Source organism: Brachypodium distachyon, chromosome 3 (assembly GCF_000005505.3).
Source record: "Brachypodium distachyon strain Bd21 chromosome 3, Brachypodium_distachyon_v3.0, whole genome shotgun sequence".
NCBI lineage: Eukaryota > Viridiplantae > Streptophyta > Magnoliopsida > Poales > Poaceae > Brachypodium > Brachypodium distachyon.
Window position 1 is genome coordinate 9,225,725 of NC_016133.3, and position 23,876 is coordinate 9,249,600.

Genomic DNA, 23,876 nt, shown 5'->3' on the forward strand with positions numbered 1-23,876 from the left:
CCTCGGAACTACTACTCCGTAGCAGATTGCAAGACCATGGCTGTCGTCCCGTCGTTGCTTCGCGCGCCTCTGCTCCCCCGCCGTAGCGGCACCGCCGATCCGCATTCCGGTGCGTCCCGCGCACGCACAAACTCAGCTTGCACGGCGAAGCCCGCCAATGCCAAGAAGCCAAAGCGACCCGGATCCTTCCGCGACGGCGAGCCTCCGGCGAAACGCGTACGCGCTGTCTGCTCTGATCGCGAGCCCAATCTCCTAAGGTCGTGAAGCCACAATCGAAGCCTTCGATCAGCGAGCTCATCGAAAAGGCTCGTCTTGCCAAGGCTCGCCCGTCTACCGCCGAGACCGAGCCCCTGGACCCGCGTGAAATCGAGCGGCGGAGGACGGCGGCTCGCCGGGAGCTTGAGCAGATGGTGGCCACGGTGGAGTTCAACGATCCATTCATCGATCCCCTGGACGTGACCAGATCCCGTCAAGAGCTCATCCAAGCAAGGGAGCAAGCATGGAGTGCTCAGCGACTAGCGGTTGCTCGTCCTCCGGCTGCCGTTGCTAGGACTCCTGCTGCCGAGGCCATGCCCCAGAGTGTCATTGAGCGTTGCAGGGCGGAACCCAAACAAGGGGTGGTGTACACGCTCATTTTGACCTGACCTACATCTTACAGCAGATTGTCCGCATGGTGGAATTCAATGACAGCATGTGCTCAAGCTCAAGACCTCAAGTGATCCAACAAGAGGAAACGAAGCAGAGGACCAACCGACCGGCCGGCAAATGTAGTCTTAGCTGATAGTAGTAGATGAGTTAACTGAACCACTGGACACTGGTAGTTTTTCGACAGTGTCATTCTGTCAGTGAGATTCTTTTATTCTTTATTAGTGTGAACCATTATAACAGTTGATCAATGTAACAGGGCGTTTTATGTAAAGTCGGTAATCTGATTTATGGAAGTTTCATAACTCTGATCTGATTTATTTTTTGCGCTTTTACTATTCCAAAGTGACAATTTTTCAGGAGTGGAACAAAAGTTTCCACCTCGAGAAACAGAGGAATAATATTGCAGAATTCACTTGTAGCATTAAGGAAAGCACCGCAAACCATGCATATTACCAATCTCATTAATCAACCGTGCATATACGTTAATATGATCCATAAAAAGAAGATTACAAATGTGGTACAATCAAAAAGCAAAGTTTGCAACCAATGCCAGTACAACAAATTAAGCACCTTCTCCTCGATTAGTACAGCAAGACATTGGGATTTCTACAGAAACAAACATACACCACATTATATTTGCTGAATTCACCTAATAATCCCTCCGGAAGCAAAACTTGTAAGATCTGGTGATGATTGGGTCCTGACGACCCCTGGAAGCGCGAAAGAAAATTCTCTTGCTTTAGTGGAGATGCTGGCACGTGCGCAATAAACATCATCTTCGACAAGGGAGATGCGACCATTGGGAACTCCATGTTCTTCCTGCAGGGATACCTTGATATTCTCGCGGATATTGCTGCCTCCTCTAAAACTTGCACAACTGATGGGGGAAGGCTCCTGTTGTCCACACTCCACAATTCGGCGAGATTGGTCCATTCTCCGGTCACCTCTCCAGGTGGATGGAAAACTCTTGCCACTGGCTCGGTTAAGCTAAGCTCTGACGCCAGCTTCGATCTCACCACTTGTAGTACCTTTTTGGGGGCTCTCCTTTGTGATGAAAGAGGCAATGTTATCGCTGCCGGTTGGGGTGTTGGTCAGAACTGCAGCGACCCGGAGGAAGCCGAAGCTCTTGCCTGTCGGAAAGGTGTCCGTCTCAAGATGGATTTCAAATTAGGCGCCTTGTGGTGGAGAGCGACCACCAGCAGTTGATCTGAAGCCTGAATCTTGCAGATGCTAGGAGATACAGACATGCTTATCTTACATCAGATTGACTCTTCAGTGCTTGGACGATGTCACCTTCTCGACGATCAGATGTGAAAGTAAAGTCCCAGCACATAGTCTTGCGCAGCTTAGTCGTACAGAGTTGAGTTGTGGGGTGTTGCATGGATCTGTTCCTCCCTGTATGGTAGGAGATACCATGCAAGATTGTAATCAGAACTTGGTTATGAATTAGTACACAATCGGTTTTTTAAAAAGGAGACAAATCATGCTAGGAATCAGGTGACGGTCATCGGTAGTCTTGAAGATTGACTTGATAGCAGCAGAGATCCACGAATATATTTCACACCAGCAGGGAATTATTCTTGCTTGGGCATATTTCTTTTGTGTAGATAGATACACATACTACAGAGAATGGAACAGCCTCCAGTATGCATCCAGCAATTTCCTTCGAAGGTAAACACATCGAGATAAATAATTGAAACACTAGATTGCATGATATAACATCGAAACATTTGCTTAACTTAAAGAATTTTATGGGTTATAAAAGATCACACATATATTTGGTCTAACACCAGAAAATATATTTGCGCGTCCTCGGAAATGAAAAAACAAAGAAATCATCCTGATGTGTGACGTCATCTACCTAATAAGATTCTTGAAACTATCTACATGGTGGACACAAGATTTGGTGGCATGCTAGTAGTAGAATCCTCAGCTTGTAATGTGGTGTTCAGTATGGCCTGTCACTTTCTCGATTTTTTGCGGTGCACAATGAATTTTGTAATAAGTTTGCTGTATAGATCGATGATGCAAAGGCCAGGGTTAATAAAGCTTCCATTTTCTAAAGAGTAAACTACTAATAATCATCCTACATATGACTGGTAATAACAGTACCAACTACCAAGTGCATTCTGTCTTACCCCATTTGTTATTTTCAAGAAGAAAAGAAGGAAACATAATTTAGTGTTATGCTTATTATGTAACTGTTCAGCAAGTTGAGCCTTTGAAGAATTACAAAAGGTTTAGGTTTTAATGCTAACAAAATTTAATTAAGCAGAAATGTATTTTGATCAAATAAGTGGAAAATGTATAAAGCCAACTTGGGCAAGTTTGATTTGGAGGAATTTTCATGACAGAACATTTGGTATTACTGCAGAATCACGCAAAATGAGAAAGCAGTAAACCAATATCTCCCAATGTACTCACATGGAAAAGGACGCACATCTAAATTTTCGAGTGTGTATACATGATTTCGCTGTTCAAAATAAATGGTATCTTACTTGAATATATGCAGCCCTTGACATTCTGTTTGTCCTCTGCATCTGGTACATGTATGCTCCATGCTTGGCAGCCTAAATCATATCAGAGCATCACACAAAACAATACTTAAGTAACCTTACTCATAGTTGCATGAGTCAGACGTTTTTTTTCTTACGTATAACTTCTTATTTGGATTGTTGGCAAGAATGAGGGACTAGTACATACACAGATATATCTTACTAGGTGAGCTTATAACTTTTGATTTAGACCATTGGCAATTTTTGCTTCAGTTTGAACACTCGGTCTTTGCAGACATGGATAAATACAGGGAGCAGCTTCACTTTCAGATCATTACCTCACTGTTTGTAGGTAAATATGAGTATCCCTCCCTTCAATTGAACCTTGCAGTCACTGTGAGGAAAGGTTTTAACTCAAAAGATACAATACCTGAGAAAGCTCTCCGAAGGTGGGATCCAGCAGCATTTAACCAGATCTGGAATTGTGTGGTGAGAATTTGTGATCAACTTCCATCAAACATAATTTTATTTTTGGGAGAATTCACAGTAAAATATTAAAAGAGTACAAAAACTGCATTGTGTCCCTGAAATTTGAATAGAGAACAAGGGTTCACCTTCTTTGATCATATACCTTCTCCATCGTATGGAGAGTAAAATAGCATGAAGTCAATCAAACAAGTATCTGACATTCAACAGATGTGATCCTGGATTCCTCACAAACAATTATGCAACATACAAAAACAATGACACATAAAACCTAGAAGAACACTAATTAAAAAGACATGACAGAAACACTGCTGTCTAAGTCTAATTGGAAACTCGTAGATCAAGTGACAGCCCATGCGTGGTGGTATGGAACCCAACAATTCTGATCAATTACCAACACCGTCTGAGGCCAGAATCCTGGCTCGATCTCTCGCCGCTGGGCGCAGAACAACGCCTAGCACCCGCGGGCTTGAGGGCTCAAAGCGCCACTGCTGAGGAGCAATCCGCCGCCTCCTCGACATGCCAGCGCGGGGAGCAACCGGCGAAGATGAGTGACGGCCTGACGGGGTCGGTAGCCGTCCCAGGGGCCGAAGTGGGAGGCGGCGGCGGCGAGATGTGCTGCAGATACTTTTTTTTCTTTTTTTAGAAAGAGAAAGAAAGAGACTGGCGGCACTTTACTGAGCAACACTTTTATCCCTGAAATACGGGTATAGGTGGCAATCGGGCGGGCCGGGCCGGCCCTGGCCCTTTTCGGGATAAACGGACCTGGCAGTGAATCCCGGCAGTAGGCCCGAAAACGCAACCTCAAGGTGCAGGCGCGACACCGAGCCCGGCCGTTAAGGCCTGACGGGACTGAAAAAAGAGGAAAAAACAAGTTGGGTTGGGCCAGATTAAAAAAAAAATAAGGTAGGCTGGACCGAAATAAGAAGAAATGTTTGCTAAAATAGAAAACAAACGGTGGGTTGGGTCAGAAATGTAGAAAATTAATGGGCCAATGTGTAATCCTAAATGAATAAATAAAAATATAAACGGACCTATGCCGGGCCGGGCCGAGGGCCTGAGGCTGAAGTCCAGGCGCGGCACGGACAAGCCTCGGGCCGGCCCGGCCCGATTAAAGATGTGCCAGGCCATGCATAAATGGGCAAAGCCTAGCCCGATAGCCACCTATAAATACGGGTATAGAGCATTGTTTTGCTTCGGTGTACACGGACGGATACCAGCAACTCGCATAGATGACACGGATAGTTGAACAGATCCATGGGTATTCAGTTACGGGGTACTCTGTAGTATTTAAGAAAATAAACAAATTACAACTGACATGTTGATCAGTCAATGACTCTTATAAATTTTAAGTTGTCATATATTCAATCCTAACCCAAATTCTTCCCGCTGCATCCATCTCAGTCGCTATCCTCCCACATCAACTCCCCCGACCCATCCCACGCTAGCATTTATTAATTTGTTGTTTTAAGGCATTTTTTAGTTTTATTTGTCTCTGTGGATACCCGGACATCCAATGGATATGGATATCATTTTTCTTCATGGATACTTTCGTGAACGGATAATGAACGAGGAGATGGATATGGATGTGGTCCATCCGTCCAGACAAGCCACGTTGCCATCTTGAGAAACATCACACTAAGAGGGAGTTTAGTATTGGCCCGACAGCATCAGCCTGTGGATGGGAAACCCCCAATCCGCCACCATCCTTTTAGAGAGTTGAATCTCGTTCATCCGATCGTCATATCGTAAAAATCACGTATACATCACTTCTTTTTGTACATTTGCAACATCAAAAAATTATCATTGGTTTCCTCGCAGCATAAAAAATCTCGCATCAAACATTTCGTCGAAACATTGATCCCCTATAACGTTAAAAATCTCAATGTCAATTATTTGCAGCATCGAAAGAAATCTTCTAGCAGTACACTAAGAATCACATCTAGAAATATACACGCTTATAGCATTTAGAAATGCTATTAACATTGAAAAGGAACACCGATCACTTTTTCTTTGCCGCCGACCGCTCCCGCGGCAGCAACAGACGGCGGGCAGGCTCGAAGGGAGGAAGGCCGGACCCGTGGACCGCGGTGCGTCACGACGGCTGAAGGGACGACGACACGGCGGCGGCGTGGCAGCAACGAAGACGGCAGGTAAGGAAATATGTTGTGTTTGTTGCGGAAGGCCGGATGTGCTGCGGTGCCGCTGTTTTCTGCTGCGGAGACGCCAGTTCCGGCAGCCCACGCGGACGTTGCGCGATGCGGCGAGACAGAACGCAACGTGATCCGGATCTATCGTTGTCCTTAATATTGCGAGGATTGAGATCAGACGGCTAGAAAGCCGGCCAAATCCGAATCTCCTTGGTTCGTTGACAACTCTTCCTCGCATGGTCCGAAGCAGCCTACCTTCCCAACGACACGCCGAGCTAAACAGTCAAGTCAGCGAGTCCGCGATCCGAAGGGAAGCCCATAGCCACCTTCCGCCATCATGCTGCCAAGCGAACGCACGTCACTGCGCTCATCACGCCAAGACTTACTCAACACAGCAGCCACCATTACAAAATCACGAAATTCCCCGCAGCCACCTGCGACCTTTTCCCACTTTTCGCGCGACACCTGTTCTGCTCGCCACCGGAGCATCTCACCTGGCCGCTTTCCCGCCCAGGTTCCGTGCTTTGCAACACTGCTATAATAATAAACTCCCACCGCCACCGCTTTGGGTAGGCATGCTGGGTCTTGTCCCCTCCTCTTCCTCCTACCTCCTCTACCGCCGCCTAGCCGCTGTCCGGACCTTCTCCGCTGCCGCCGGCTCCGTCAACGTAAGGCCCCTGCCTGGTCCTCGATCGTCCAATTCATCAAGTCTCTGCTGTGCTCACTAGTCGGTAATACTCTGCTTTTCTTGCTGCGTCGTCGTCGTCGATCAGATGGCTGCGCGGTCGGCGCTCGACGAGGTCACCGACTCCGGCGCCTTCGACCGCTCGCCGTCCACCTTCCGGAACTTCGTGTCCAGGGACAGCTCCGCTCGCTTCCCGGCAGTTCCCGGGAGGTACCACCTCTACGTCTCCTACGCCTGCCCCTGGGCCTCCAGGTGCCTCGCCTACCTCAAGCTCAAGGGCCTCGACAACGCAATCAGCTTCACGGTGAGCAACCTTGAACAGTCGATTTCTCAGCCCGTACCTGTATATTGGAGCGAGCAATCCATTGATTGATTTCTGCTTGCTGATTGTCTGTGCGCTTGAATCATCCTGAATCGTAGTCGGTGAAGCCCATTTTCGAGAGGACAAGGGAAACCGACGATCATTTGGGGTGGGTGTTCCCTGCCACCGGAGACGAGGACCCCGGCGCCGACCCCGATCCTTTCAACGGCGTTAAGACCGTCAGGGAGCTGTATGAGATCGCCAGCACAAGTTACACCGGGAAACCAACTGTTCCTGTGAGTCTGAAGAACCTGGGCAAGAATTAATGTATTCTCTTCTTTTATTCCTGTCGCACAATTAGATTGAGTAGAAAATCCTCTGCATTTTGTGCTATTTGCAGGTTCTGTGGGATAAGCAGCTTAAGACTGTCGTCAACAACGAGAGCTCAGAGATAATCCGAATGTTCAACTCCGAGTTCAATGAGATCGCGGAGAATCCTGGCTTGGATCTCAACCCACCTCACTTACAGGCCTCCATAGATGAGGTCAATGATTTGGTGTACGACGCCATAAACAACGGAGTGTACAAATGCGGCTTTGCCAAGAAACAGGAGCCATATGACGAGGTAAATTGTTTACTTGCTACGACGCATGTTCGAGATTCCTTGGGCATAGGCTTGCGTTGTCAAACAGGATGCTTCACATGTTTGATGCAAATATAAAATGCAGGCTGTCAGAAATTTATACGAGGCTCTGGACAAGTGCGAGGAAATTCTAAGCAAGCAACGTTATATGTGCGGCAACCAACTGACAGAGGCAGATATACGCCTATTTGTAACTCTTATAAGATTTGATGAGGTAAAATACATTTTTATAGCTTATGGGGATTCCATGATTTTTATCATCTTACGCAAATGTGGATTACTAAGCTGGTCTACTCAATCTAATTAGCGCAAACAGATATTGTAAATGTAGTCGAGCACAGTACGTGCCACAGTTTTATCATTTCACGGACATTTGTGAAATTACCATCAGTAGCGTTATGCCTCTAGGTGGAAGTTACTGATCAAAGAAGAGAATGTTATAGCATTACCACAGTTCACGATTCAGATGCATGATTTAGAGATAGATGAACTAATTTAGAGTGTAGATGTTGGTAGAGTACCATTTTTTATTAAACTTGGTCAAACTTTAAGAAGTTTTGACTTAGGAAGTTAGGACAAACTTGGTCACATCTTATAACAATTGGATTTCTTTCTTTATAGACTTATTATCTGAGAAACTTCTTCTCCAGGTGTATGCAGTTCACTTCAAGTGCAACAAGAAGCTCCTCAGAGAATATCCAAATCTGTTCAATTACACCAAGGACATCTACCAGATTCCTGGGATCAGTAGCACAGTCAACATGGAGCACATAAGGAAGCACTACTATGGAAGCCATCCATCCATAAATCCCTACAGGATTGTCCCTGCAGGTCCCAACATCGACTACAATGCTACACATGACAGAGAGAAGTATTCTCTGTAAAAATCGTGTGGCGATGTTGTGTGCCTGTTTGTTGTATTGTATGTGAGGCTGCAGGCCTCCCACATAATGATATTGCTGTTGGTTTGCGCTGCTTGCATTACTGGAATCATCATGTAATTTTTTGTTCCTAAGAAAAAACTATATTGAGAATTTTTGGTATTTATTCCAGCTTACAACGTTGCATTCACCTCTGTTTCCCAAAGGTGGAATTACTTGGTCTTTTTTTATAATAATGGAATTGCTTAGACTATCTTGCAATCTGATTTAGAGAAAGATAAAAAAGGCCATTGACTAGGCAGATGATATGATCGTAATTTGAAATTGACAAACACACACTGGGAAAAAAAACTGAGCCCTGTAATATTATTATTTGATATTCCAACAATGTTCCTTACTAACTACTGTGTATCAACAAAATCATTGCTTTTTTTACGAGACTAAAGACTACTCCTTTATGCTTCGAGGGAATACGATGATAACCTAATCACACGCAAATATCTGACGTTAACTAAACGAAAAAAAAAAAGACTGGAGACTGGACCGATTTCTGAATTTCAGTCCCTTCTTGGCACGAGGCGCGGGCGCAGCGGTTTGGCCATGACGGTGGTGAACTCTCGCTTCTCGGCGAAGTCCACCTCCTGGCCGGGCACCTCCTTCCACTCAAACTCCTTGACCATGTTGGCGACGAAGTACTCGAGGTGCAGCATGGCGATGCTGAGCCCGGCGCAGATCCTGCGGCCCACGCCGAACGGCATCATCTTGATCCCCTTGGTTCCGTACACGTCCACCGCCGCCAGCTTGCTGCCGCCTTCCTCCAGGAACCGCTCCGGCACGAACTCCATGGCCGTCTCCCCCCACTCCTTCTCGTCCCTGCCCATCTCCGCCACCATGAAGTTGACCGTGGCGCCCTTGGGGACAAGGTAGCCGCCCACGTCCATGTCCTGCGCCGCCTTGTGCGGCAGCACGAAGTGCCCCGGCGGGTGCTTCCGGAGGCCCTCCAGGATCACCGCCTTCAGGTACGGCATCTTGTTCCCCTCGATCTTCTCCTCCGACACTTCTTCTTCTTCCTCGTTTTCGCCTCGGCAGGTGGCCTGGATCTCGGCGTGGAGCTTCTCCTGGACGGCGGGGTTCTTGACGAGCTCGGCCATGATCCACTGCAGCCCCGTGGACGTGGTGTCGGTGCCGGCGTTGAGGAACTCGGAGCAGAGCGCCACGATCTCGTCGTTTGTCAGCGGCCGGTTCCCCTCGTCGGGCAGCGTCACGTCGAGGAGCGTGTCCACGTACGAGTGCTGGAACGTGGTCTCCTTCTCCGGCGCCTGCCTTCCCAGCCTCTTGTACTCCCGGCGCGCCTCGATGAGGGGCACGAAGAGGCTCCTCTGCCGCATCCGCAGCTCGTGCGCCACCCGGAGGCGGTCGCGGAAGAGGTGCCTGGAGACGCACGGGAGGAAGAAGAAGACGGTGAGCTTCCTGGAGATGTAGATGAGCCAGGCGCGCTCGGCTTCCTCGATGGCGCGCACCGCGGGCTCGTCCAGCCGCTCGCCGAAGCACATGAGCACCAGCAGGCAGAACATGCTGTACTGGAACGCCTCCATCACGTTGGGGTTCTCCTCCTCCCGGAGCTTCTCCAGTAGCACGCGGCGCACCCAGGCCCGCGCCGGCGCGAACTGCTTGACGCGCGCGTGGTTGAGCGTCTCGGACACGAGGTTGCGGCGCAGGAGGCGCCACACGGGACCGTAGTTTGCGCGGGTGATGATGTTGTCGGTGACGCCCAGGAGGGAGCTCGTGGCGGCCCGGGGCCGGTCGGACAGGGCCACGCCGTCGCGGATCAGGGCCTGGTGGGCCAGGTGCCGGTCGGCCACGAAGATGTTGAGGCGGGACCCGATCCGGAGCGTCACGATGGGCCCGTACTGCTTGAAGAGGCCCAGGAGGAGCGGCTCCACGTCCGCCGCCGAGTTGCGCAGCCACAGCAGGTTGCCGAACAGCGGCACGGCCGGCGGGCCTGGCGGGAGGCGCCGGCTTCGCTTGGTGGCGGCATTGCGGAGCAGGACGAGCAGAGGCAGCAGCAGGAGGGCGCCGGCTAACAGGAGCGACGACTTCTCCATGGATGTTAATCTACGATCGACTAGCTTTGGGTTCTCTGAGATTGTGGTACGGGGGAGACTTGCGAGACGAACAGGGGATCGTCTTTTATAGCCGGGCCCTGTATGTGGAGTTCGACCTTTGTACGACTAATTATCTCGTACGTACTACTACCGAGTTTCCTTGTGGAAAACGGTGGGAGTTTAAGAGCTGGATACATATCTTGTCTTGGATTTGAAAGGAAGCAGTAACCGGTCTGGGTTTCTCGCTCATACATACATTATCTTTTTATCTTTTAGTATTAATGTATATCTTGACGGGCGAGATGTAAAGTTTACTTCAAACCGACGTGTACATAACATATCACCTTTTTCTAGACCAACAAGACTGTAGTCCAGCTCCTTTTGATTCAGTTTATCTAGAAACGGCTTAGGGCGTGTAAAATAGGATGACGTCAGTTTTCTCTTAGCGATGCCACATAGGATAAAATGTGATGTGGAAAAGAAAGAAATGAAAAAAAAACAAAAACCTTCTTTTAATTAAGAGATGATCTCTTCACAAAAATGATAAGACATAGATAAGGCAAATTTCTCATTGTACTAGATTTTGCCTTTTCTTAACATTTATTTAGTTAATTTTATTCATGTAAATATTAATTTTAAGATATAACACTAAGAGATAACCCATTGTACAACATATTTTGTTGTCTTTTCTAATTGACGTGACACACCTAAGATGAGACAGCCTTATCAACAATCATAGCTTTCTAGACAGAAAGATTGTAGGCCGGCTTCGCTCACTGAAACCGCTCTCGGAAGAGAGAACCGACCTGAGGAACCGCAGGTCAGAAGTCTTGGTAACTTCCCGCACACCGAACCCCAACCTTTGTCAGCAGACACCAACCCCTTGGCCGATAACTTCATCCGCAACATGGATGGAGACGGCATTTCGCCTCTCTAAGATTTGCCCCGTCGGCAGGGTGCGATTCCCCTCCGGTCAGTTGCAAGGCTCTGCAGCAATATGTGGCACGTACCTCTGCACCGGCAATCCTGAGGCTTAGTTCATCTGGGAGCAGTTCAAACATGTGTTCCGCAGTGCCTATGTTCCCAAGAACGTACTTACCAAGATAGAAGCAGGATTTTCGTGCTCTAAAGAGGGGAACAAGAGTGTGCAGCGTGCACATTTGAGAACCTACCCACCGAGGAAGACAAGATCGAAGACCTCATGAACAGTCTCTCTCCTGAGCTGCATAACAAGTTTTCCGCCTACAACTCCACCGAGTTTCGCACTTCGGTGGACAAGGCCACGAAAGTTGAGAACAAAGCTGCTGCATTGGACATTTCCCGCAAGAGAAAGCGTGGTGCTTTTCCAACTATAAAGTCAGGCCCTCCTCGTCCAATACGCCTCTGCAAGAGCAACGCTCTGTCTCCCAGGCACGCAGGGCAACTGTGCCCTCTCTGAAGCATCCATCAAAGTAGCAGCCGCAGTTTCAAGTCAAGCGGAATTGTTTCCATACTCTTTTAATTAAACAATTTTGAATTCACCTAAATCTTAGAATTTCAAACTTGCTCCAAAATATTTGAAATTTTTACTGTACATGGATAACCCTCTTCTATATCTTTCCTCAAAATCGCATCTAAAGCGGACTTCGTTTGGATCTTCAAATAAATTTTACAAACCTCAAAATCGGTAGGTATAAGAAGAGAAGGAAACCCTGTTCAGTCCCGAGCTGTGCGCCTTCTCCCCGTGGACACTCCCGTACCCTGCTCTCTCCCGCTCGCCCTCACCACGCACGACGCCGCCCTCTGCCGCTGCCGCTGGGCCCTGCCCCTTATCAGGCCCACTTGTCAGCCCGCACGGGTAGCAACCGCGTGCCTCTCCTCTCCTCCTTCTTCTCCCTCCTCTGCACATCGCCCTGCCTCGCCATGAATCCAATGGCCACCGAAGTCGTCTCCTACGCCTGCGTCCACGCCAGGCCTAAACTGAAGAAGCACACGCCACCGTTTGAGCCCGATGCACGCCATCTCCCTTTTCCTGCTTCTCTCTGCGACCTCTCACAGAAGAAAAACATGGCACTGTTCCTGGTCGATCTACGGAGCTCAGCCCGCCACCTCATCGATCCGCGTCGCCCTCCCTCTTCCTCCCTTTCTTCTCTCGAAGCAAAACAGCAGGGAAGCCCCTAGTTGAACCCTACGAGAGATCAGTAGCAAATACTCCTTTCTTTTTGTAAAGTTTGGCGTATTTAGTTTTTAAGATAAATCTCTAACCAAAAATTACTAGATTAATATATGTTTTCTCATACATGAAATTTATACCAATAAATTCGTCTTCAAACGTTGTTACTAATAGTTAACGTTTCGTATCATATGAATTACATGTATTAATAGAGAAATTATTGGTCAAAGTCTTATCTTAACGAAATCAAATACACCAACCTTTGTGAAATAGAGTGAGTATTTTTTTACCAACACCTTTCACGTGTCTTACACCACGACACTTATTTCAGTTAAATAAGGGCACTCTTTCGAAAAAAAAGTTTTAAATAAGGGCACGGAAGCTAAGCCTGAGCTGCCCGAATCGAATGAGATAGCCCCTGCTGAAAGGACCACATGATCTGAACAGATGATCGCACGTTTCCAGTCGTTGGCGCCGGCACATTACGCAGCCAGGCAAATACCTTTTGCTTAGAAAGGTTTTAAAAAAGTTCGACTCAGGACACAACTAGAGCATTTTATATTCATTTAGGAAGGGAGGTACTACTGTATAGACTGGCAAACAAAAACTTGTAGCTGGCTCAAGCGAAATTTTCAGTGTCCTGAATAAAAGCGATAGTCCAGCTCATTCCGAGTCTCCGGTTGACTGAGCAGCTGCAAGCGAAATGTTCAGGGATCCCAAAAGTTTTGCCTGGCCATTGGGGTGCAATGCCCTTTTCAATAGTAAGAATGATCAAACGGAATTTTTGAGCAGTTTCAAATATTTTCCTGGCCTTTATACGCTCACAAAGCTAACAAATATATAGAAACTAAACTAATTGCAAATGTTGCATCTTGGGCACTGACAGGTTAGAAGGCACCAATATACTAACATGAAGTAGTAGCAACATTCATGAGCAGATTGCTAGCATAGGTATAAAGATTACGATACTAATCCAATAACCTGCTAGATAATGCAATATCAGATCAACGGTATATATAAATTAGGCTGCAAAATCATGCAATCTTAGGCATTGACTGCTGAGACAGACACTGTAGTATGTCAGGCACGATATGGAGCTCTTTTTCGTACACTTAACACAACATTACACAGAATTAGGGGGGAAACAAGGCCATTTTCCGCCTTTCTATTCAGAACTACGGTATGCTTTTGTTTCACCTCAACCTAACATTTCCTTTGCATAAACCTAACTCTTCACTGCAATTAGGATTATGCACAAAACAAACAAAAAGACTTTGCTCCCCCAAAGATCGGGGGAGTTTCCTTCTGCAACATTGCATCAGATTCGACGCAATTCACAAAATGCGGTATCGACCTTCTTGTCCTCTGTATTGTACACTTGACAGTCTATAGAAAGAGTCTAACATCTACTGCAGATCAATTAGCCGCATAGAAACTTCCAGGTATGCCAATTATTTCACTTCTCTTGAAACTGTCCTTCATTGGATTCTCATGAAGTTTGCGTTCTTCCAGCATGTCATTTAACAGGATCTACTCAAAGAATGCACAAGTAGACAATTAAGGCCAGGTGGGTTGGATTTCAAGAAAAGCGAAAAGCGAAAAAGCTACTAAAATGGTATGCACTGCCCTGAAACCATTCCTAACAATCTTGTGAAATGCAACATTTATATTTTCAGTCACGAGAGAATCCATGAAAAGATTGTCGAGTGAGAAAGCTTCACATCTGAACTTCTATCTATATACATAATTCCTCTGTATCAATTTATAACACGTTCATATAAATTGAAACAGGGTGTAGTACTAATCATAATCGTTTGCATAATCAGACTCAACGGATTAAAAATTAAATTGGACCCTTGCAAATAACCTCGCAGTTACATACTCCCTCCGATATAATCCCTCTGGACCGGAGGGAGTACTTGAGATAGTTAAGGTGCAGTAATATGCAATTAAGTGAGAGTTAATTAATTATATGGTATATGCTCTATTTTTTCTCTCCAGCCCCAACTTCCATGGCCTTGTAAAAGCTCTCTCTGCCCAGTAGAAACTGGTTCGCTTCACCCTATATTACCACAAAACAAAACATGGAGCATGGGCACCATGGAGTACATATATGGAATATCACTAAAACGTGCATTGCACGGGCCAACTTACTAGTGTACTAATAAAGGTATGGGGTTGAGTTGGGATACTAATCACCATCCAACAAATCTGATAAAAGGATGTAAAAAAAGGTGTAGCTCTTCTTGCAGTTGCATGTGTTTGTATTTAGCTGTCAAAAGTAAAATATCTTGAGTTGGGATACTAATCAACATCCAACAAATCTTATAAATGGATGTAAAAAAAGGTGTAGCTCTTCTTGCAGTTGCATGTGTTTGTATTTAGCTGTCAAAATTAAAATCTCTCAAACGCTGCCTCCACCTCTGCCTCCTCTATCTCTCCACCGCATCATGCCCTTCCCTTTTATCATTCTTTCATTCATCTGGTCGATGGCTGATTATGTGTTATATGTTGCTAAGAACATGCACTGCACTTGCACATGCATGATAGCTAGTATGAGCATAAGCAACTAATTTGTGCAAAAGATACCAGAAATTAAACTATTTTCAACTGCAATTAAGTAGAATAAAATGATATAAATTGAAAACTGTGTTTTACCTGATTACCACTTTCAGTATGTTTGGGATCAAATAGCATAGGATGGCAACGTTTGTCTTCATTCAACAAGCTTGAATTCTGGAAATGATTTATAAGTGCAACTTTCCCTTGTATCCGAGCATAGGCCAACGAGACTACTTTCTCACTGTTAAATTTTTCCCATTTGCGACCAGCAAAAGCCTGCAACAAGTTAACGCTGAATGGTTAAAAACTTCAGTAATTGTCAATTTCGTCATTTCATAAACACTATGCTAACTTTAGCAAGAAATTTAAGTAGCTTATCACTCCACCAGACATTGTTTAAGGTTATCAAGCCATATGCTTGAGAATCCTTAGCATTTCAGAAACATAAGTAACAGAGGGCTATAAATTCAGCACACATCCTTAGTCATGCTCTGTTCTGCAGATCTCTATCTGCTACGGGATAAAACAAAATCATCTGAATATATTTCTCTACTAGCATATTACCTGTGCATTGCAGTGGACTATAAATAATTAAGAGTAAAATGTACCCGAGGTCCCTGTTCTATTGTGAAGGTGTCAAATAGGTCCCTAATCTTTGAAAATGCACGTTTAGGTCCTCATTGTTTGGTAAGTGGTTCATCCCAGGTCCCTCGCCTGTATGCACAGCTCCGGGCGCATGACGTGGCTGCCACCTAGGCTTTGGGCCCACACGACAGGCGACGACGTGGCGCTGCCACCTAGGATTAGTGACATCTGCATGTATTAAAATATGGAATCTTTTTACCACTCTTGCAGAACTCATTCTTCTCTTGGTAGCCACATTTTTCTTTTTAGGACATCTGCCACGCGTGTTTTTTTTGTAAGGTTGAACGCCACGTCATCGCCTGACGTGTGGGCCCAAAGCTCAGGTGGCAGCCACGTCATGCGACCGGAGCTGCGCATACAGGCGAGGGACCTGGGATGAACCATTTACCAAATAATGAGGACCTAAACGTGCATTTTCAAAGATTAGGGACCTACTTGGCACCTTCGCGAAAGAATAGGGACCTCGGGTGCATTTTACTCAATAATTAAATACACTGCATATTTAAAGAGAATGTTGTACTATCAATCTATCATGTATTATCTTAGATCGAATCTATATTTGTTCTCATCTCATTGATTTGTACCAAATCAACAAGTTGCTAGAGTCCAAAGGTGTGACGGACCGCCACCACCAATTGAGTCATTTGTAGGAGTAAGGATATTGTTCTATACTAAGATGGAACTTCTCAAATATCTAATAAATATAGTCACAATAGCCAGAAGTGTAAACATCACAATCTGAACCATAATAAAACTAAAATCTTCAAGCAAACAAGCATTAGTTTGGATAGGTCAGTAATAGCAACAGGCCACAAACACATTATAAAGAGACCGGACAAGGAAACAACCTGATAGAAAGATACAATATAAGCAGGAGATGCCATGTTGATGAAGGCATAACCAACATTGCATTTATTCTGCAGAAATATAAGCTTCAAATTAGCTGTAGAAAATAAAGTACGAAGTCAGAATAGCATGTTATTTATCAAGCAAAACGAAGTGTTACCTTGAAATCAATAGGCAAGTAGAAGAAGTCATAGGTCCCTTCATGAGTTTCATCTATTACTGCTAGAAGCATATTTGATGTATACCTGCAGATGTAGTAAACATGAGCAATAAAGGAGGCAAAAAAGGTGTTGTGTAACAAAAGAACTACCTGCCAGTGCCAGGTAATTCAAGTGATGTCATACTTGTTCGGTATGTTTTTTATCATCAGTGTTGTTCGAGTGTCTTTTCCGCTAATGATCTTCTCCAAATCTAGCTGATACTGCATCCTGCTATCTTCTTGACCACCTAAGTTTCCAACTGCCTGATTTCGGCCACGCTCAAGTAGACCCTCAAAACCAACTAAGCCTGGATAATCAAAGGGAGGATTTACAAAGAAATGAGTACTTACAAAAGCATGTATCCTTTGAAAACAAAAAACTAGAATATTTTACCATTTTGCATGGACGGAACGTTGATGTGTGAATGTGTGCCAAAGTTCTTCATAAGGCCTCTACCAACACAGCTGGGTGCCATGCTACCAAATGTACCATGCCTTATGTAAGATGTGTCTGGGGACTCAGGATAATAGCCAAAGTTTGGCAAAACAGATGGAGCAGACCCAACATGATGCTGGGGGAAGTGCTCCGAGGGTCGAAAAGAACCACGGAGGTTAGGATACATATTACCCTGGTGTTGTGTGTGGGTACTGGAAAAAGGCAAACTCTTAAGAGGTGGAGAGTGGAGGGCTGAAAACTGAAAATTCTCCCTCAATGTATTATTATTACCCCAAGGAAACGGTGCTCCATTCAGCGCTGTAAAACCAGAGGCAGTAGAAGCTGACGAAGCTGCGGAAGACACAAGTGGGCTTGCACTCACAATTCCACCATAATGTTCTGGAAACGAATGTGAGTTATGAAAAGTGGGGGACCCGTGAAAAATGCTATCAGCATGGTTATTCCTATAGGAGCTCTTTCCAATGGCTGACTTCATGGGAGGATATCCTGAAGATAATCCAGAAAGATGGTTACTGCCCAAAGGACTCATCCCTCCACTAAACGCGGTTTCATTGAGTGTATTCAAATGATTGTGCTCTGTTGGGCTACCAACATGGGACCACAAACCTGCCAACAAATTCAAACACTGCAGAGTTTGAATAGCTCTAATTTGTATATCATTATGGGAAGAATAGGGAACAAAATGATGTGGTCAGAGCTGAAAAGAAGCTAGTAATACTTGGTGGAGAGTTCGCAGAAGGTGAGCCAAGATGGTATTTAATATGCCTTGCCTCGTCTGGCTCAAAGTCATGGTTGAATTGCTGTATGGAACTGCAGAATAAGAAATACAGCCTTAAGATGTCATCTAACAAATAGATTTGTAGGGAGCCTAGGAAAATAATGAATGTCTGAAATGCAGAAGAAAAATTATAGGTATTTGAAATATTGTTTCTTAGATGAGTCACACCACCATCTTTGTTTGAAATGTTTTGACAGCAGTGCTACATTCTAAACAAACTTCATCAGAAAATTGAAAAAAACAGCAAATGCATTTGAATGGTAATAAATATCAATTTATATGCATTATAACATGTACAACAGGGATGATCAGTCAAGGCTGCTCTAGTTTAAGTGAAATCAAGCTCCAAAACACAGAACAAATAACTGGAACTTATCAAATAGAAGGTTCAATTGATGGTGAAAAGGTCACTACATTAAAAATCGAACTGAATGACTATACTTAAAAAGGAATATTAGGAGATTGGAAGTAAATATAAGATAACCCATATTAATGATGTTAACTAAATAGTTTAACACAAACAATGATGCCACCTAAGTTATATATAGAAGGTAATCTGGAATTTGTACAAATAAACAAAACTATGTGGTCATGAAATAACATATAAGCAAAACGACATATTGTAAACAAGCTTAATCATCCTTGGATAATTTTGATATCGTCTCTAGACTGGAACTAAAGCAATACTGTCCAGCTATACCAGGATACCAGCTTTCTCAATACACACCTTCGACGAGCTCCACCAGGACGACTAGGTTCCAACTTTACCCGTTTTCCTGCAATATCACTTTTGTTTAATGACCGAAGGGCAGCTTCTGCAGCCCTAACATCATAGAACTCAATAAATCTATGGTGGAGCTTTTGTGGCGTCTCCCTAATCTGCAGACCAAAAGCATGAAATGAGAATTATTATTCAACTAAATTACTTTTTATAGAAGTCAATTAATTAACAAGTAGGTCGGTCTGGACGAGCTAGAAAGTAGCAGCGTTTACCTCCCTCACTTCACCAAATTCACCAAAAATCCGGAGGAGTTCCTCATTTGAAACAGCTGGTTCCAAATTAAAGATCACAAGCGTTCCTTGGTTCATATCTTTATCTGACGGATTCTCCTGTAAGGAAAAATTAAACAAATCAGTACAAGATGATATTTGAGAAAGGGGCATATGCAAATTGCTGACAGAAGAGTTGACCTTGGGAATTGAAAAGTGAATGTCAAGCTTCCTCCTCCTCAAAGGTTTATTTTGCAATGTCCGCATAGCATTTCTTGCATGACGAATATCATAGTAAGATATCATAACGAAGCCTCTGTGTTTCGTTGCAGTGTACATAGACCGAATATCCCCAAATGGCTACAAAAAAAAAGCAATGTTATATTAATGATTATATGACTATGTACACTTTTCCAAAGGGAATGAGGTGTGGAAGCACTTAAATTTTTGCGAGGAAGCATTTAGCATTCTTAAACAAGGTGAGACTGCAACCGAGTCAGATTATACCAAATAATAAAAAATGCCTATCAGTTCAAATGTCTAAATGTGAATAAGAACACAAGAAAAGCACTAATACTTCAGTAGTACCAATTCACTGGATTAATTACTAACATAGTAATCTTAGTTTCCGGAGGATAACACTGCAGGGGAGGATCCAACAGTATAGAAATACTTTATCGACGAGGAAAAAAAAGGAAAATGTATACAGTAACTAGCTATTCAATACTGAAGAAAGCCATGCCATGGTAGAAGAATATAGTAATCTCAGTTGTAGAAGAGGGAACTGTGACCTCATTGATTGGAAACACATTTTCAGTACAGCATTTAAGTGTGGTAGAAATTGGGTCTTTTTGTAGGACCGTATGATGGTATTATTTTTATCTTCCAAAACAAGTGAGTTATAATAGAGAAACATGTTAGACCAAACTGACAGGGACGACCCGGCAGTCAAGCCCAACTGGACAGCCAGAGCAGGGTGGAGCAAAGTGTGCTGCCCGGTGAGGTTTGGTGAATTTGGAGGATGAACACGGACCCCAGGGGGGCTCGTCATTCCAGAGATGAGCGAGTTACAAAGATTTGGTTAATGTTTCATTTTAACAGTCATATTATGATCACACACAAAGTATAGACCTGGATAAAGGCTAGACAAAGGAGAGGAATGGGAAAACTCTAACATCATTTGGTTCCCAGTGCCTACATACATCACAAAGTAACTCCTGGGTCGAAGAACAAGCAAGTTCCATTGCATGGATACATCATGATAAAATTTCCACTGTTGAAGAACAAACAAACAAAATATTCCAATTTGGAACAAGAACATTCATTGCCAAAGTTTGCAAGAAAACGGATATCTATTGGCTCTTCCAGGTCTTTGTATATTATAACTTCAATCATTCAGTCAAAGTTAATTTACTATATAAGAGTGAAGTATAAGAAGTTACTGTCACTAACATCACTAACACAGTAGCCCTATGTAAAATGCATTATGAAAAAATAAAAGTCAAAGCATAAAACATGCAAATGTAGCAGGGAATATGCTAAGTTGTTATCAGCTATTTATATTTCAAGAAGGATCTACCTGAAAATCTATACATATCATACAAAAGATGCAGACACCAGGCAACATCAGAACCAAACCTGCCCTGAGTGTATTTAAGTACATACCTCAAACAATAAACGTAACTCTGGGTCTTCAACATTACTATTAATGTTCCTCACAAACAAAGTCCTGGAGGGATGTTCACCAAATGGATGCTCGCCCGTCACTGTTCCAACACCATTCTGGAGGCCGTACTGATTGCTGCTACTTCCCGTGCCACTGATTAGACTGGCCTTTGCTGTACCAAAGTTGATGGTTTCCATAGGATCAGCATCCAGCTCCATACCTCCACTATTACGGAAAACATCATATTCTTCCAACTCCTCAAATTGGGTGCGCAGTTTAACATGGTCAAAATCATTTATTACTCCAGCTAGAAGCTCTTCTTCATCATCTGGTAATAGGTCTCCAATCAAATGCTGGGCAACATCATCCATGAGATCTGTCTCTCTCGCATCAGTGCCAAGCAGCCTTGTTATTGGAAACATATCATCCATTGATTGAGCAAACTGTTCCCTTTCTTTACCTGGCACTGCATAAGACTCATTAAGCAGCTTTCCACATTTGGAAGGTTAACAGAGAAGCTCATTTTTGCATTTACCTACTGGACGAACTGACGGCAATGAATTGGAGAATAAGACAGTATTGCTAGATCCATTAAGTTTTGCTGCAGAAGGATCTTCCCACGCCCATATGTTTCTCACCTGATGCGTCTTCTGGGATGGAATATTTGCAGGTTCTGGGGAACAGGGAACAAAACAAGTATGACCTGGTTAGAATCTAGCAAGGTTTTATCACCATTTGTGGCATGAGAGTACCTGACAGTTTCCGATGATCCATGGGATGCTCCATTACATCAGCACTGAAATTCAAAACATTAGTATGAATATTGGGGTACAACAAGGAAACCTAGTTATGCCTAATGGTACACCCATTCAACAAACCAACTCCCAGAGATTCCAAGGCCATTGTTTTCTCCCTTATAACAAGCAGTCAGCAAACAGTAATATAGTCGGACGGCAAATGAATACACACACTAATTCAGGCAAAAGTGGAATCTCACAAACATCAATATTCAGAGAAAATAGAGATGGAAAATTTCCCCCTTTTTAGAACAGCAGGGCCACAGCCGCCTCAGTCCAACTACTATTATTGAGACCAAAAGACTTGTTCAGAAAAAACACATTTGGTACCTACGGAATATGGAGGCCAAATCACCAACTTCTCATTTCTCAGTGTCGTATTTGTCCACGAAACAAACAAATTCTCGGCGCAAATGTCAACACGAGACTCATCGCATCCAAAAAAAACCAGAATTTTGCCCATCAAACAATCAATCAACACTTGCAAGGAAAATTACAGATAATATAAAATAGGTTGGTTCTGACCATATTACCAAAAGTCGGGGTTTACCAATAAAAGAAACCAGCCGGAGTTCGAATGAATACTTACTCCACTGCAGTACGACCGAGGGCTTCTTGGGCTCTTCCTGTTCCTGCTTCTGGTTCCGCGCACAAAACAAACCGTCCCAGAGGCTACCCGGGGCGTGCGCGAGTCCGCGCAATGGCGCGGTTGCCGCCTCGCCACACCACTCCTACGCCCTACTCGACAAGCCGTATACCGCAACTCCGCGGGCGGCGGGTCGGCACAGGTGCGGCGGAGAAGTCGGGAGGCGCCAGGAGGGGACGAGCAGGAGAGAGAGAGAAAGAGAGAGAGGGGAAGGGTGAGGAGACGGAAGCGAGGCGAATGGATATTCCACCAACCTCCTGGATCTTCTATCCCAAACCTTTTCTCGTGGGTGCAAAGCTGTGGCGTGTGTCTTCTACTGTTCAGGTAGTAATTGACACACGACATACGGAGTTTTTTTTTTAGCGAACATACGACATACGGAGTAGTCCAGCTTTTTGTTGGCTAGACACAAAAACACGTATTCGGAAGTGGGCTAGCTGTAATGGCAACTCTAGAATTTTGTCCGTTTGAGCCAAACGGTCTCTCTTTTCTCTTTTTTGTCTGGACGTGACTCATTTTCAATCAAATTTGCTCCGGATTTGGATAGGAGCGGACAATGTCCTTTGAACTGCGCTGGCCTGCATTTTGCCAATTTTTCTTTCCTGCTTGCATGTTCATGAGTGATAAAGTGGACCAAATGGATGGTCTCGTTGGGGACAGTGGCAAACCCAAAACGAAAGCCAAACTAACACAAAATGGGTCGGCCTGCTGGAGTTGCCTTAATAACATCTCCACTCAGCCTCCATATTGTGTCCGGCGCTAGGCCATATGGGGGGTGCCGGCACAACCTCTTCATTTGAGGCCCAACCACGACCCAGCCGCACCCCCCAAAAGGCGCCCCCCAAAAATTACAATTCGAAAAAAGTTTTGCCGCCACTTCATAGGCCGGCCCAAATCACCAAATCGGCCAAATTCATCACAAGTCTCGGCGAACAAAATAACATCAAACTTAGATAAAGTAAAATCACTCGGCCCCTTCGTCATCCGTCGGCGCTGATGGCACTTCCGAACTCACCGATGGTGTAGAAGTGGCCGGAGTTGCTGTTTCGGGCAGTGATGGCGCTGATGGAGTAGAGGTGGCCGGTGCTGCTGCGTCGGGCGCCGATGGCGCTCTCGCTTCGGCCAAAATGAGTCTGTGTTGGCCGTCGTACCACGCCTTCACCTCAGCATCCATGCCAATGGTGTCGCAAGTCAAGATCAACAAGTCCTCTCGTCTCATGGGATGCGATGGCTGCGAGAGGGACGGCGTGGCATTCCCATGTTTATCATGGGACGCCGGCGAAATGCCAGACGACGACGTTGACAACGAAGAGCTCCCTTGACTGCCGCCGCTCCAGTACTGGCCGGAGGGAGGCAGCGACGCCGCCCTGCCGGCCATGGTCGCGGCCATCTGCGCCGAGGCTGCGACCCACTGCGCCTCCATCTGACGGGCCCGGGTGGCGTTCCTTTCCTTCGCCTTCTTCTTCCGACCTCGGCGGGCGGCGTTCTCGACGGAGCGACGGGTGCAATCCGCCAGCCAGTCGGCGACGCTCATCCCAGGCGGACGCTCGGCCCTCGATTTGTTCAGCGGAGCATTGTCTCGAACGAGGCGCTGCGTATCTCTTCTGCAGCATAGCTTCGGTGTGGCGGCGGTGGAGCGATGACGCTTTGGGGCGAGGGCGAGGGCGAGGCGTCGACGGTGGGAAATGGCGGGACCGGCCGTCCAGGCGGGGAGGGGGTGGAGGGAAAAGGGGGGGGGGCGAAA

The 23,876-nt window shown here is 45.3% G+C and overlaps 3 protein-coding genes across 8 annotated transcripts; 1 reads left to right on the top strand and 2 right to left on the bottom strand.

Moving 5' to 3' along the window:
* Window positions 1–6,281: 6,281 nt before the first annotated feature.
* LOC100826879 (glutathionyl-hydroquinone reductase YqjG) lies at window positions 6,282–8,465 on the top strand. 2 transcript variants are annotated; one of them, XM_024462566.1, is made up of 6 exons: window positions 6,282–6,447; window positions 6,553–6,768; window positions 6,885–7,061; window positions 7,166–7,390; window positions 7,494–7,626; window positions 8,059–8,159. In XM_024462566.1, exons 1-6 carry the CDS (start codon window positions 6,355–6,357, stop codon window positions 8,157–8,159), a joined length of 945 nt encoding a protein of 314 aa, XP_024318334.1. In that variant the 5' UTR covers window positions 6,282–6,354. The 2 variants fall into 2 exon arrangements, with proteins under 2 accessions (XP_024318334.1, XP_003572899.1); XM_003572851.4 differs by having other exon boundaries at window positions 6,288–6,447; window positions 7,494–7,622; window positions 8,059–8,465.
* Window positions 8,466–8,619: 154 nt separating this feature from the next.
* LOC100828106 (cytochrome P450 89A2) lies at window positions 8,620–11,183 on the bottom strand. Its single transcript, XM_003572854.4, has one exon. The coding sequence runs from the start codon at window positions 10,392–10,394 to the stop codon at window positions 8,847–8,849; it is 1,548 nt and encodes a 515-aa protein (XP_003572902.1). The 5' UTR covers window positions 10,395–11,183; the 3' UTR covers window positions 8,620–8,846.
* A 2,360-nt stretch (window positions 11,184–13,543) lies between these two features.
* Window positions 13,544–22,372, bottom strand: LOC100835113 (protein MEI2-like 5). Of its 5 annotated transcripts, none has more exons than XM_010235863.3 (14): window positions 22,076–22,371; window positions 21,442–21,485; window positions 21,225–21,362; window positions 20,689–21,149; window positions 19,225–19,383; window positions 19,027–19,143; window positions 18,761–18,912; window positions 17,974–18,065; window positions 17,193–17,861; window positions 16,944–17,106; window positions 16,760–16,844; window positions 16,602–16,670; window positions 15,205–15,384; window positions 13,544–14,076 (listed from the first exon to the last, which is right to left on the bottom strand). In XM_010235863.3, exons 2-14 carry the CDS (start codon window positions 21,473–21,475, stop codon window positions 13,963–13,965), a joined length of 2,433 nt encoding a protein of 810 aa, XP_010234165.1. In that variant the 5' UTR covers window positions 21,476–21,485; window positions 22,076–22,371; the 3' UTR covers window positions 13,544–13,962. The 5 variants fall into 5 exon arrangements, with proteins under 5 accessions (XP_010234165.1, XP_010234163.1, XP_010234164.1 ...); XM_010235861.3 differs by having other exon boundaries at window positions 20,689–21,155; window positions 22,076–22,370; XM_010235862.3 differs by lacking the exon at window positions 22,076–22,371 and adding an exon at window positions 21,817–21,835 and having other exon boundaries at window positions 20,689–21,155.
* Window positions 22,373–23,876: the final 1,504 nt, after the last annotated feature.

Bases quoted from the DNA above. Each gene is read 5' to 3' on its own strand.
- LOC100828106 (XM_003572854.4), bottom strand. From the start codon at position 10,394: ATGGAGAAGTCGTCGCTCCTGTTAGCCGGCGCCCTCCTGCTGCTGCCT.
- LOC100826879 (XM_003572851.4), top strand. From the start codon at position 6,355: ATGCTGGGTCTTGTCCCCTCCTCTTCCTCCTACCTCCTCTACCGCCGC. The intron at 6,448-6,552 runs GTAAGGCCCCTG...GTCGTCGATCAG, and splicing joins CTGCCGCCGGCTCCGTCAAC to ATGGCTGCGCGGTCGGCGCT. The intron at 6,769-6,884 runs GTGAGCAACCTT...CCTGAATCGTAG, and splicing joins ACAACGCAATCAGCTTCACG to TCGGTGAAGCCCATTTTCGA.
- LOC100835113 (XM_010235861.3), bottom strand. From the start codon at position 21,475: ATGGAGCATCCCATGGATCATCGGAAACTGTCAG. The intron at 21,363-21,441 runs GTACTCTCATGC...CCTGTTCCCCAG, and splicing joins GGATCATCGGAAACTGTCAG to AACCTGCAAATATTCCATCC. The intron at 15,385-16,601 runs GTTGTTTCCTTG...AACTTGTTGCAG, and splicing joins ATATTGTATCTTTCTATCAG to GCTTTTGCTGGTCGCAAATG.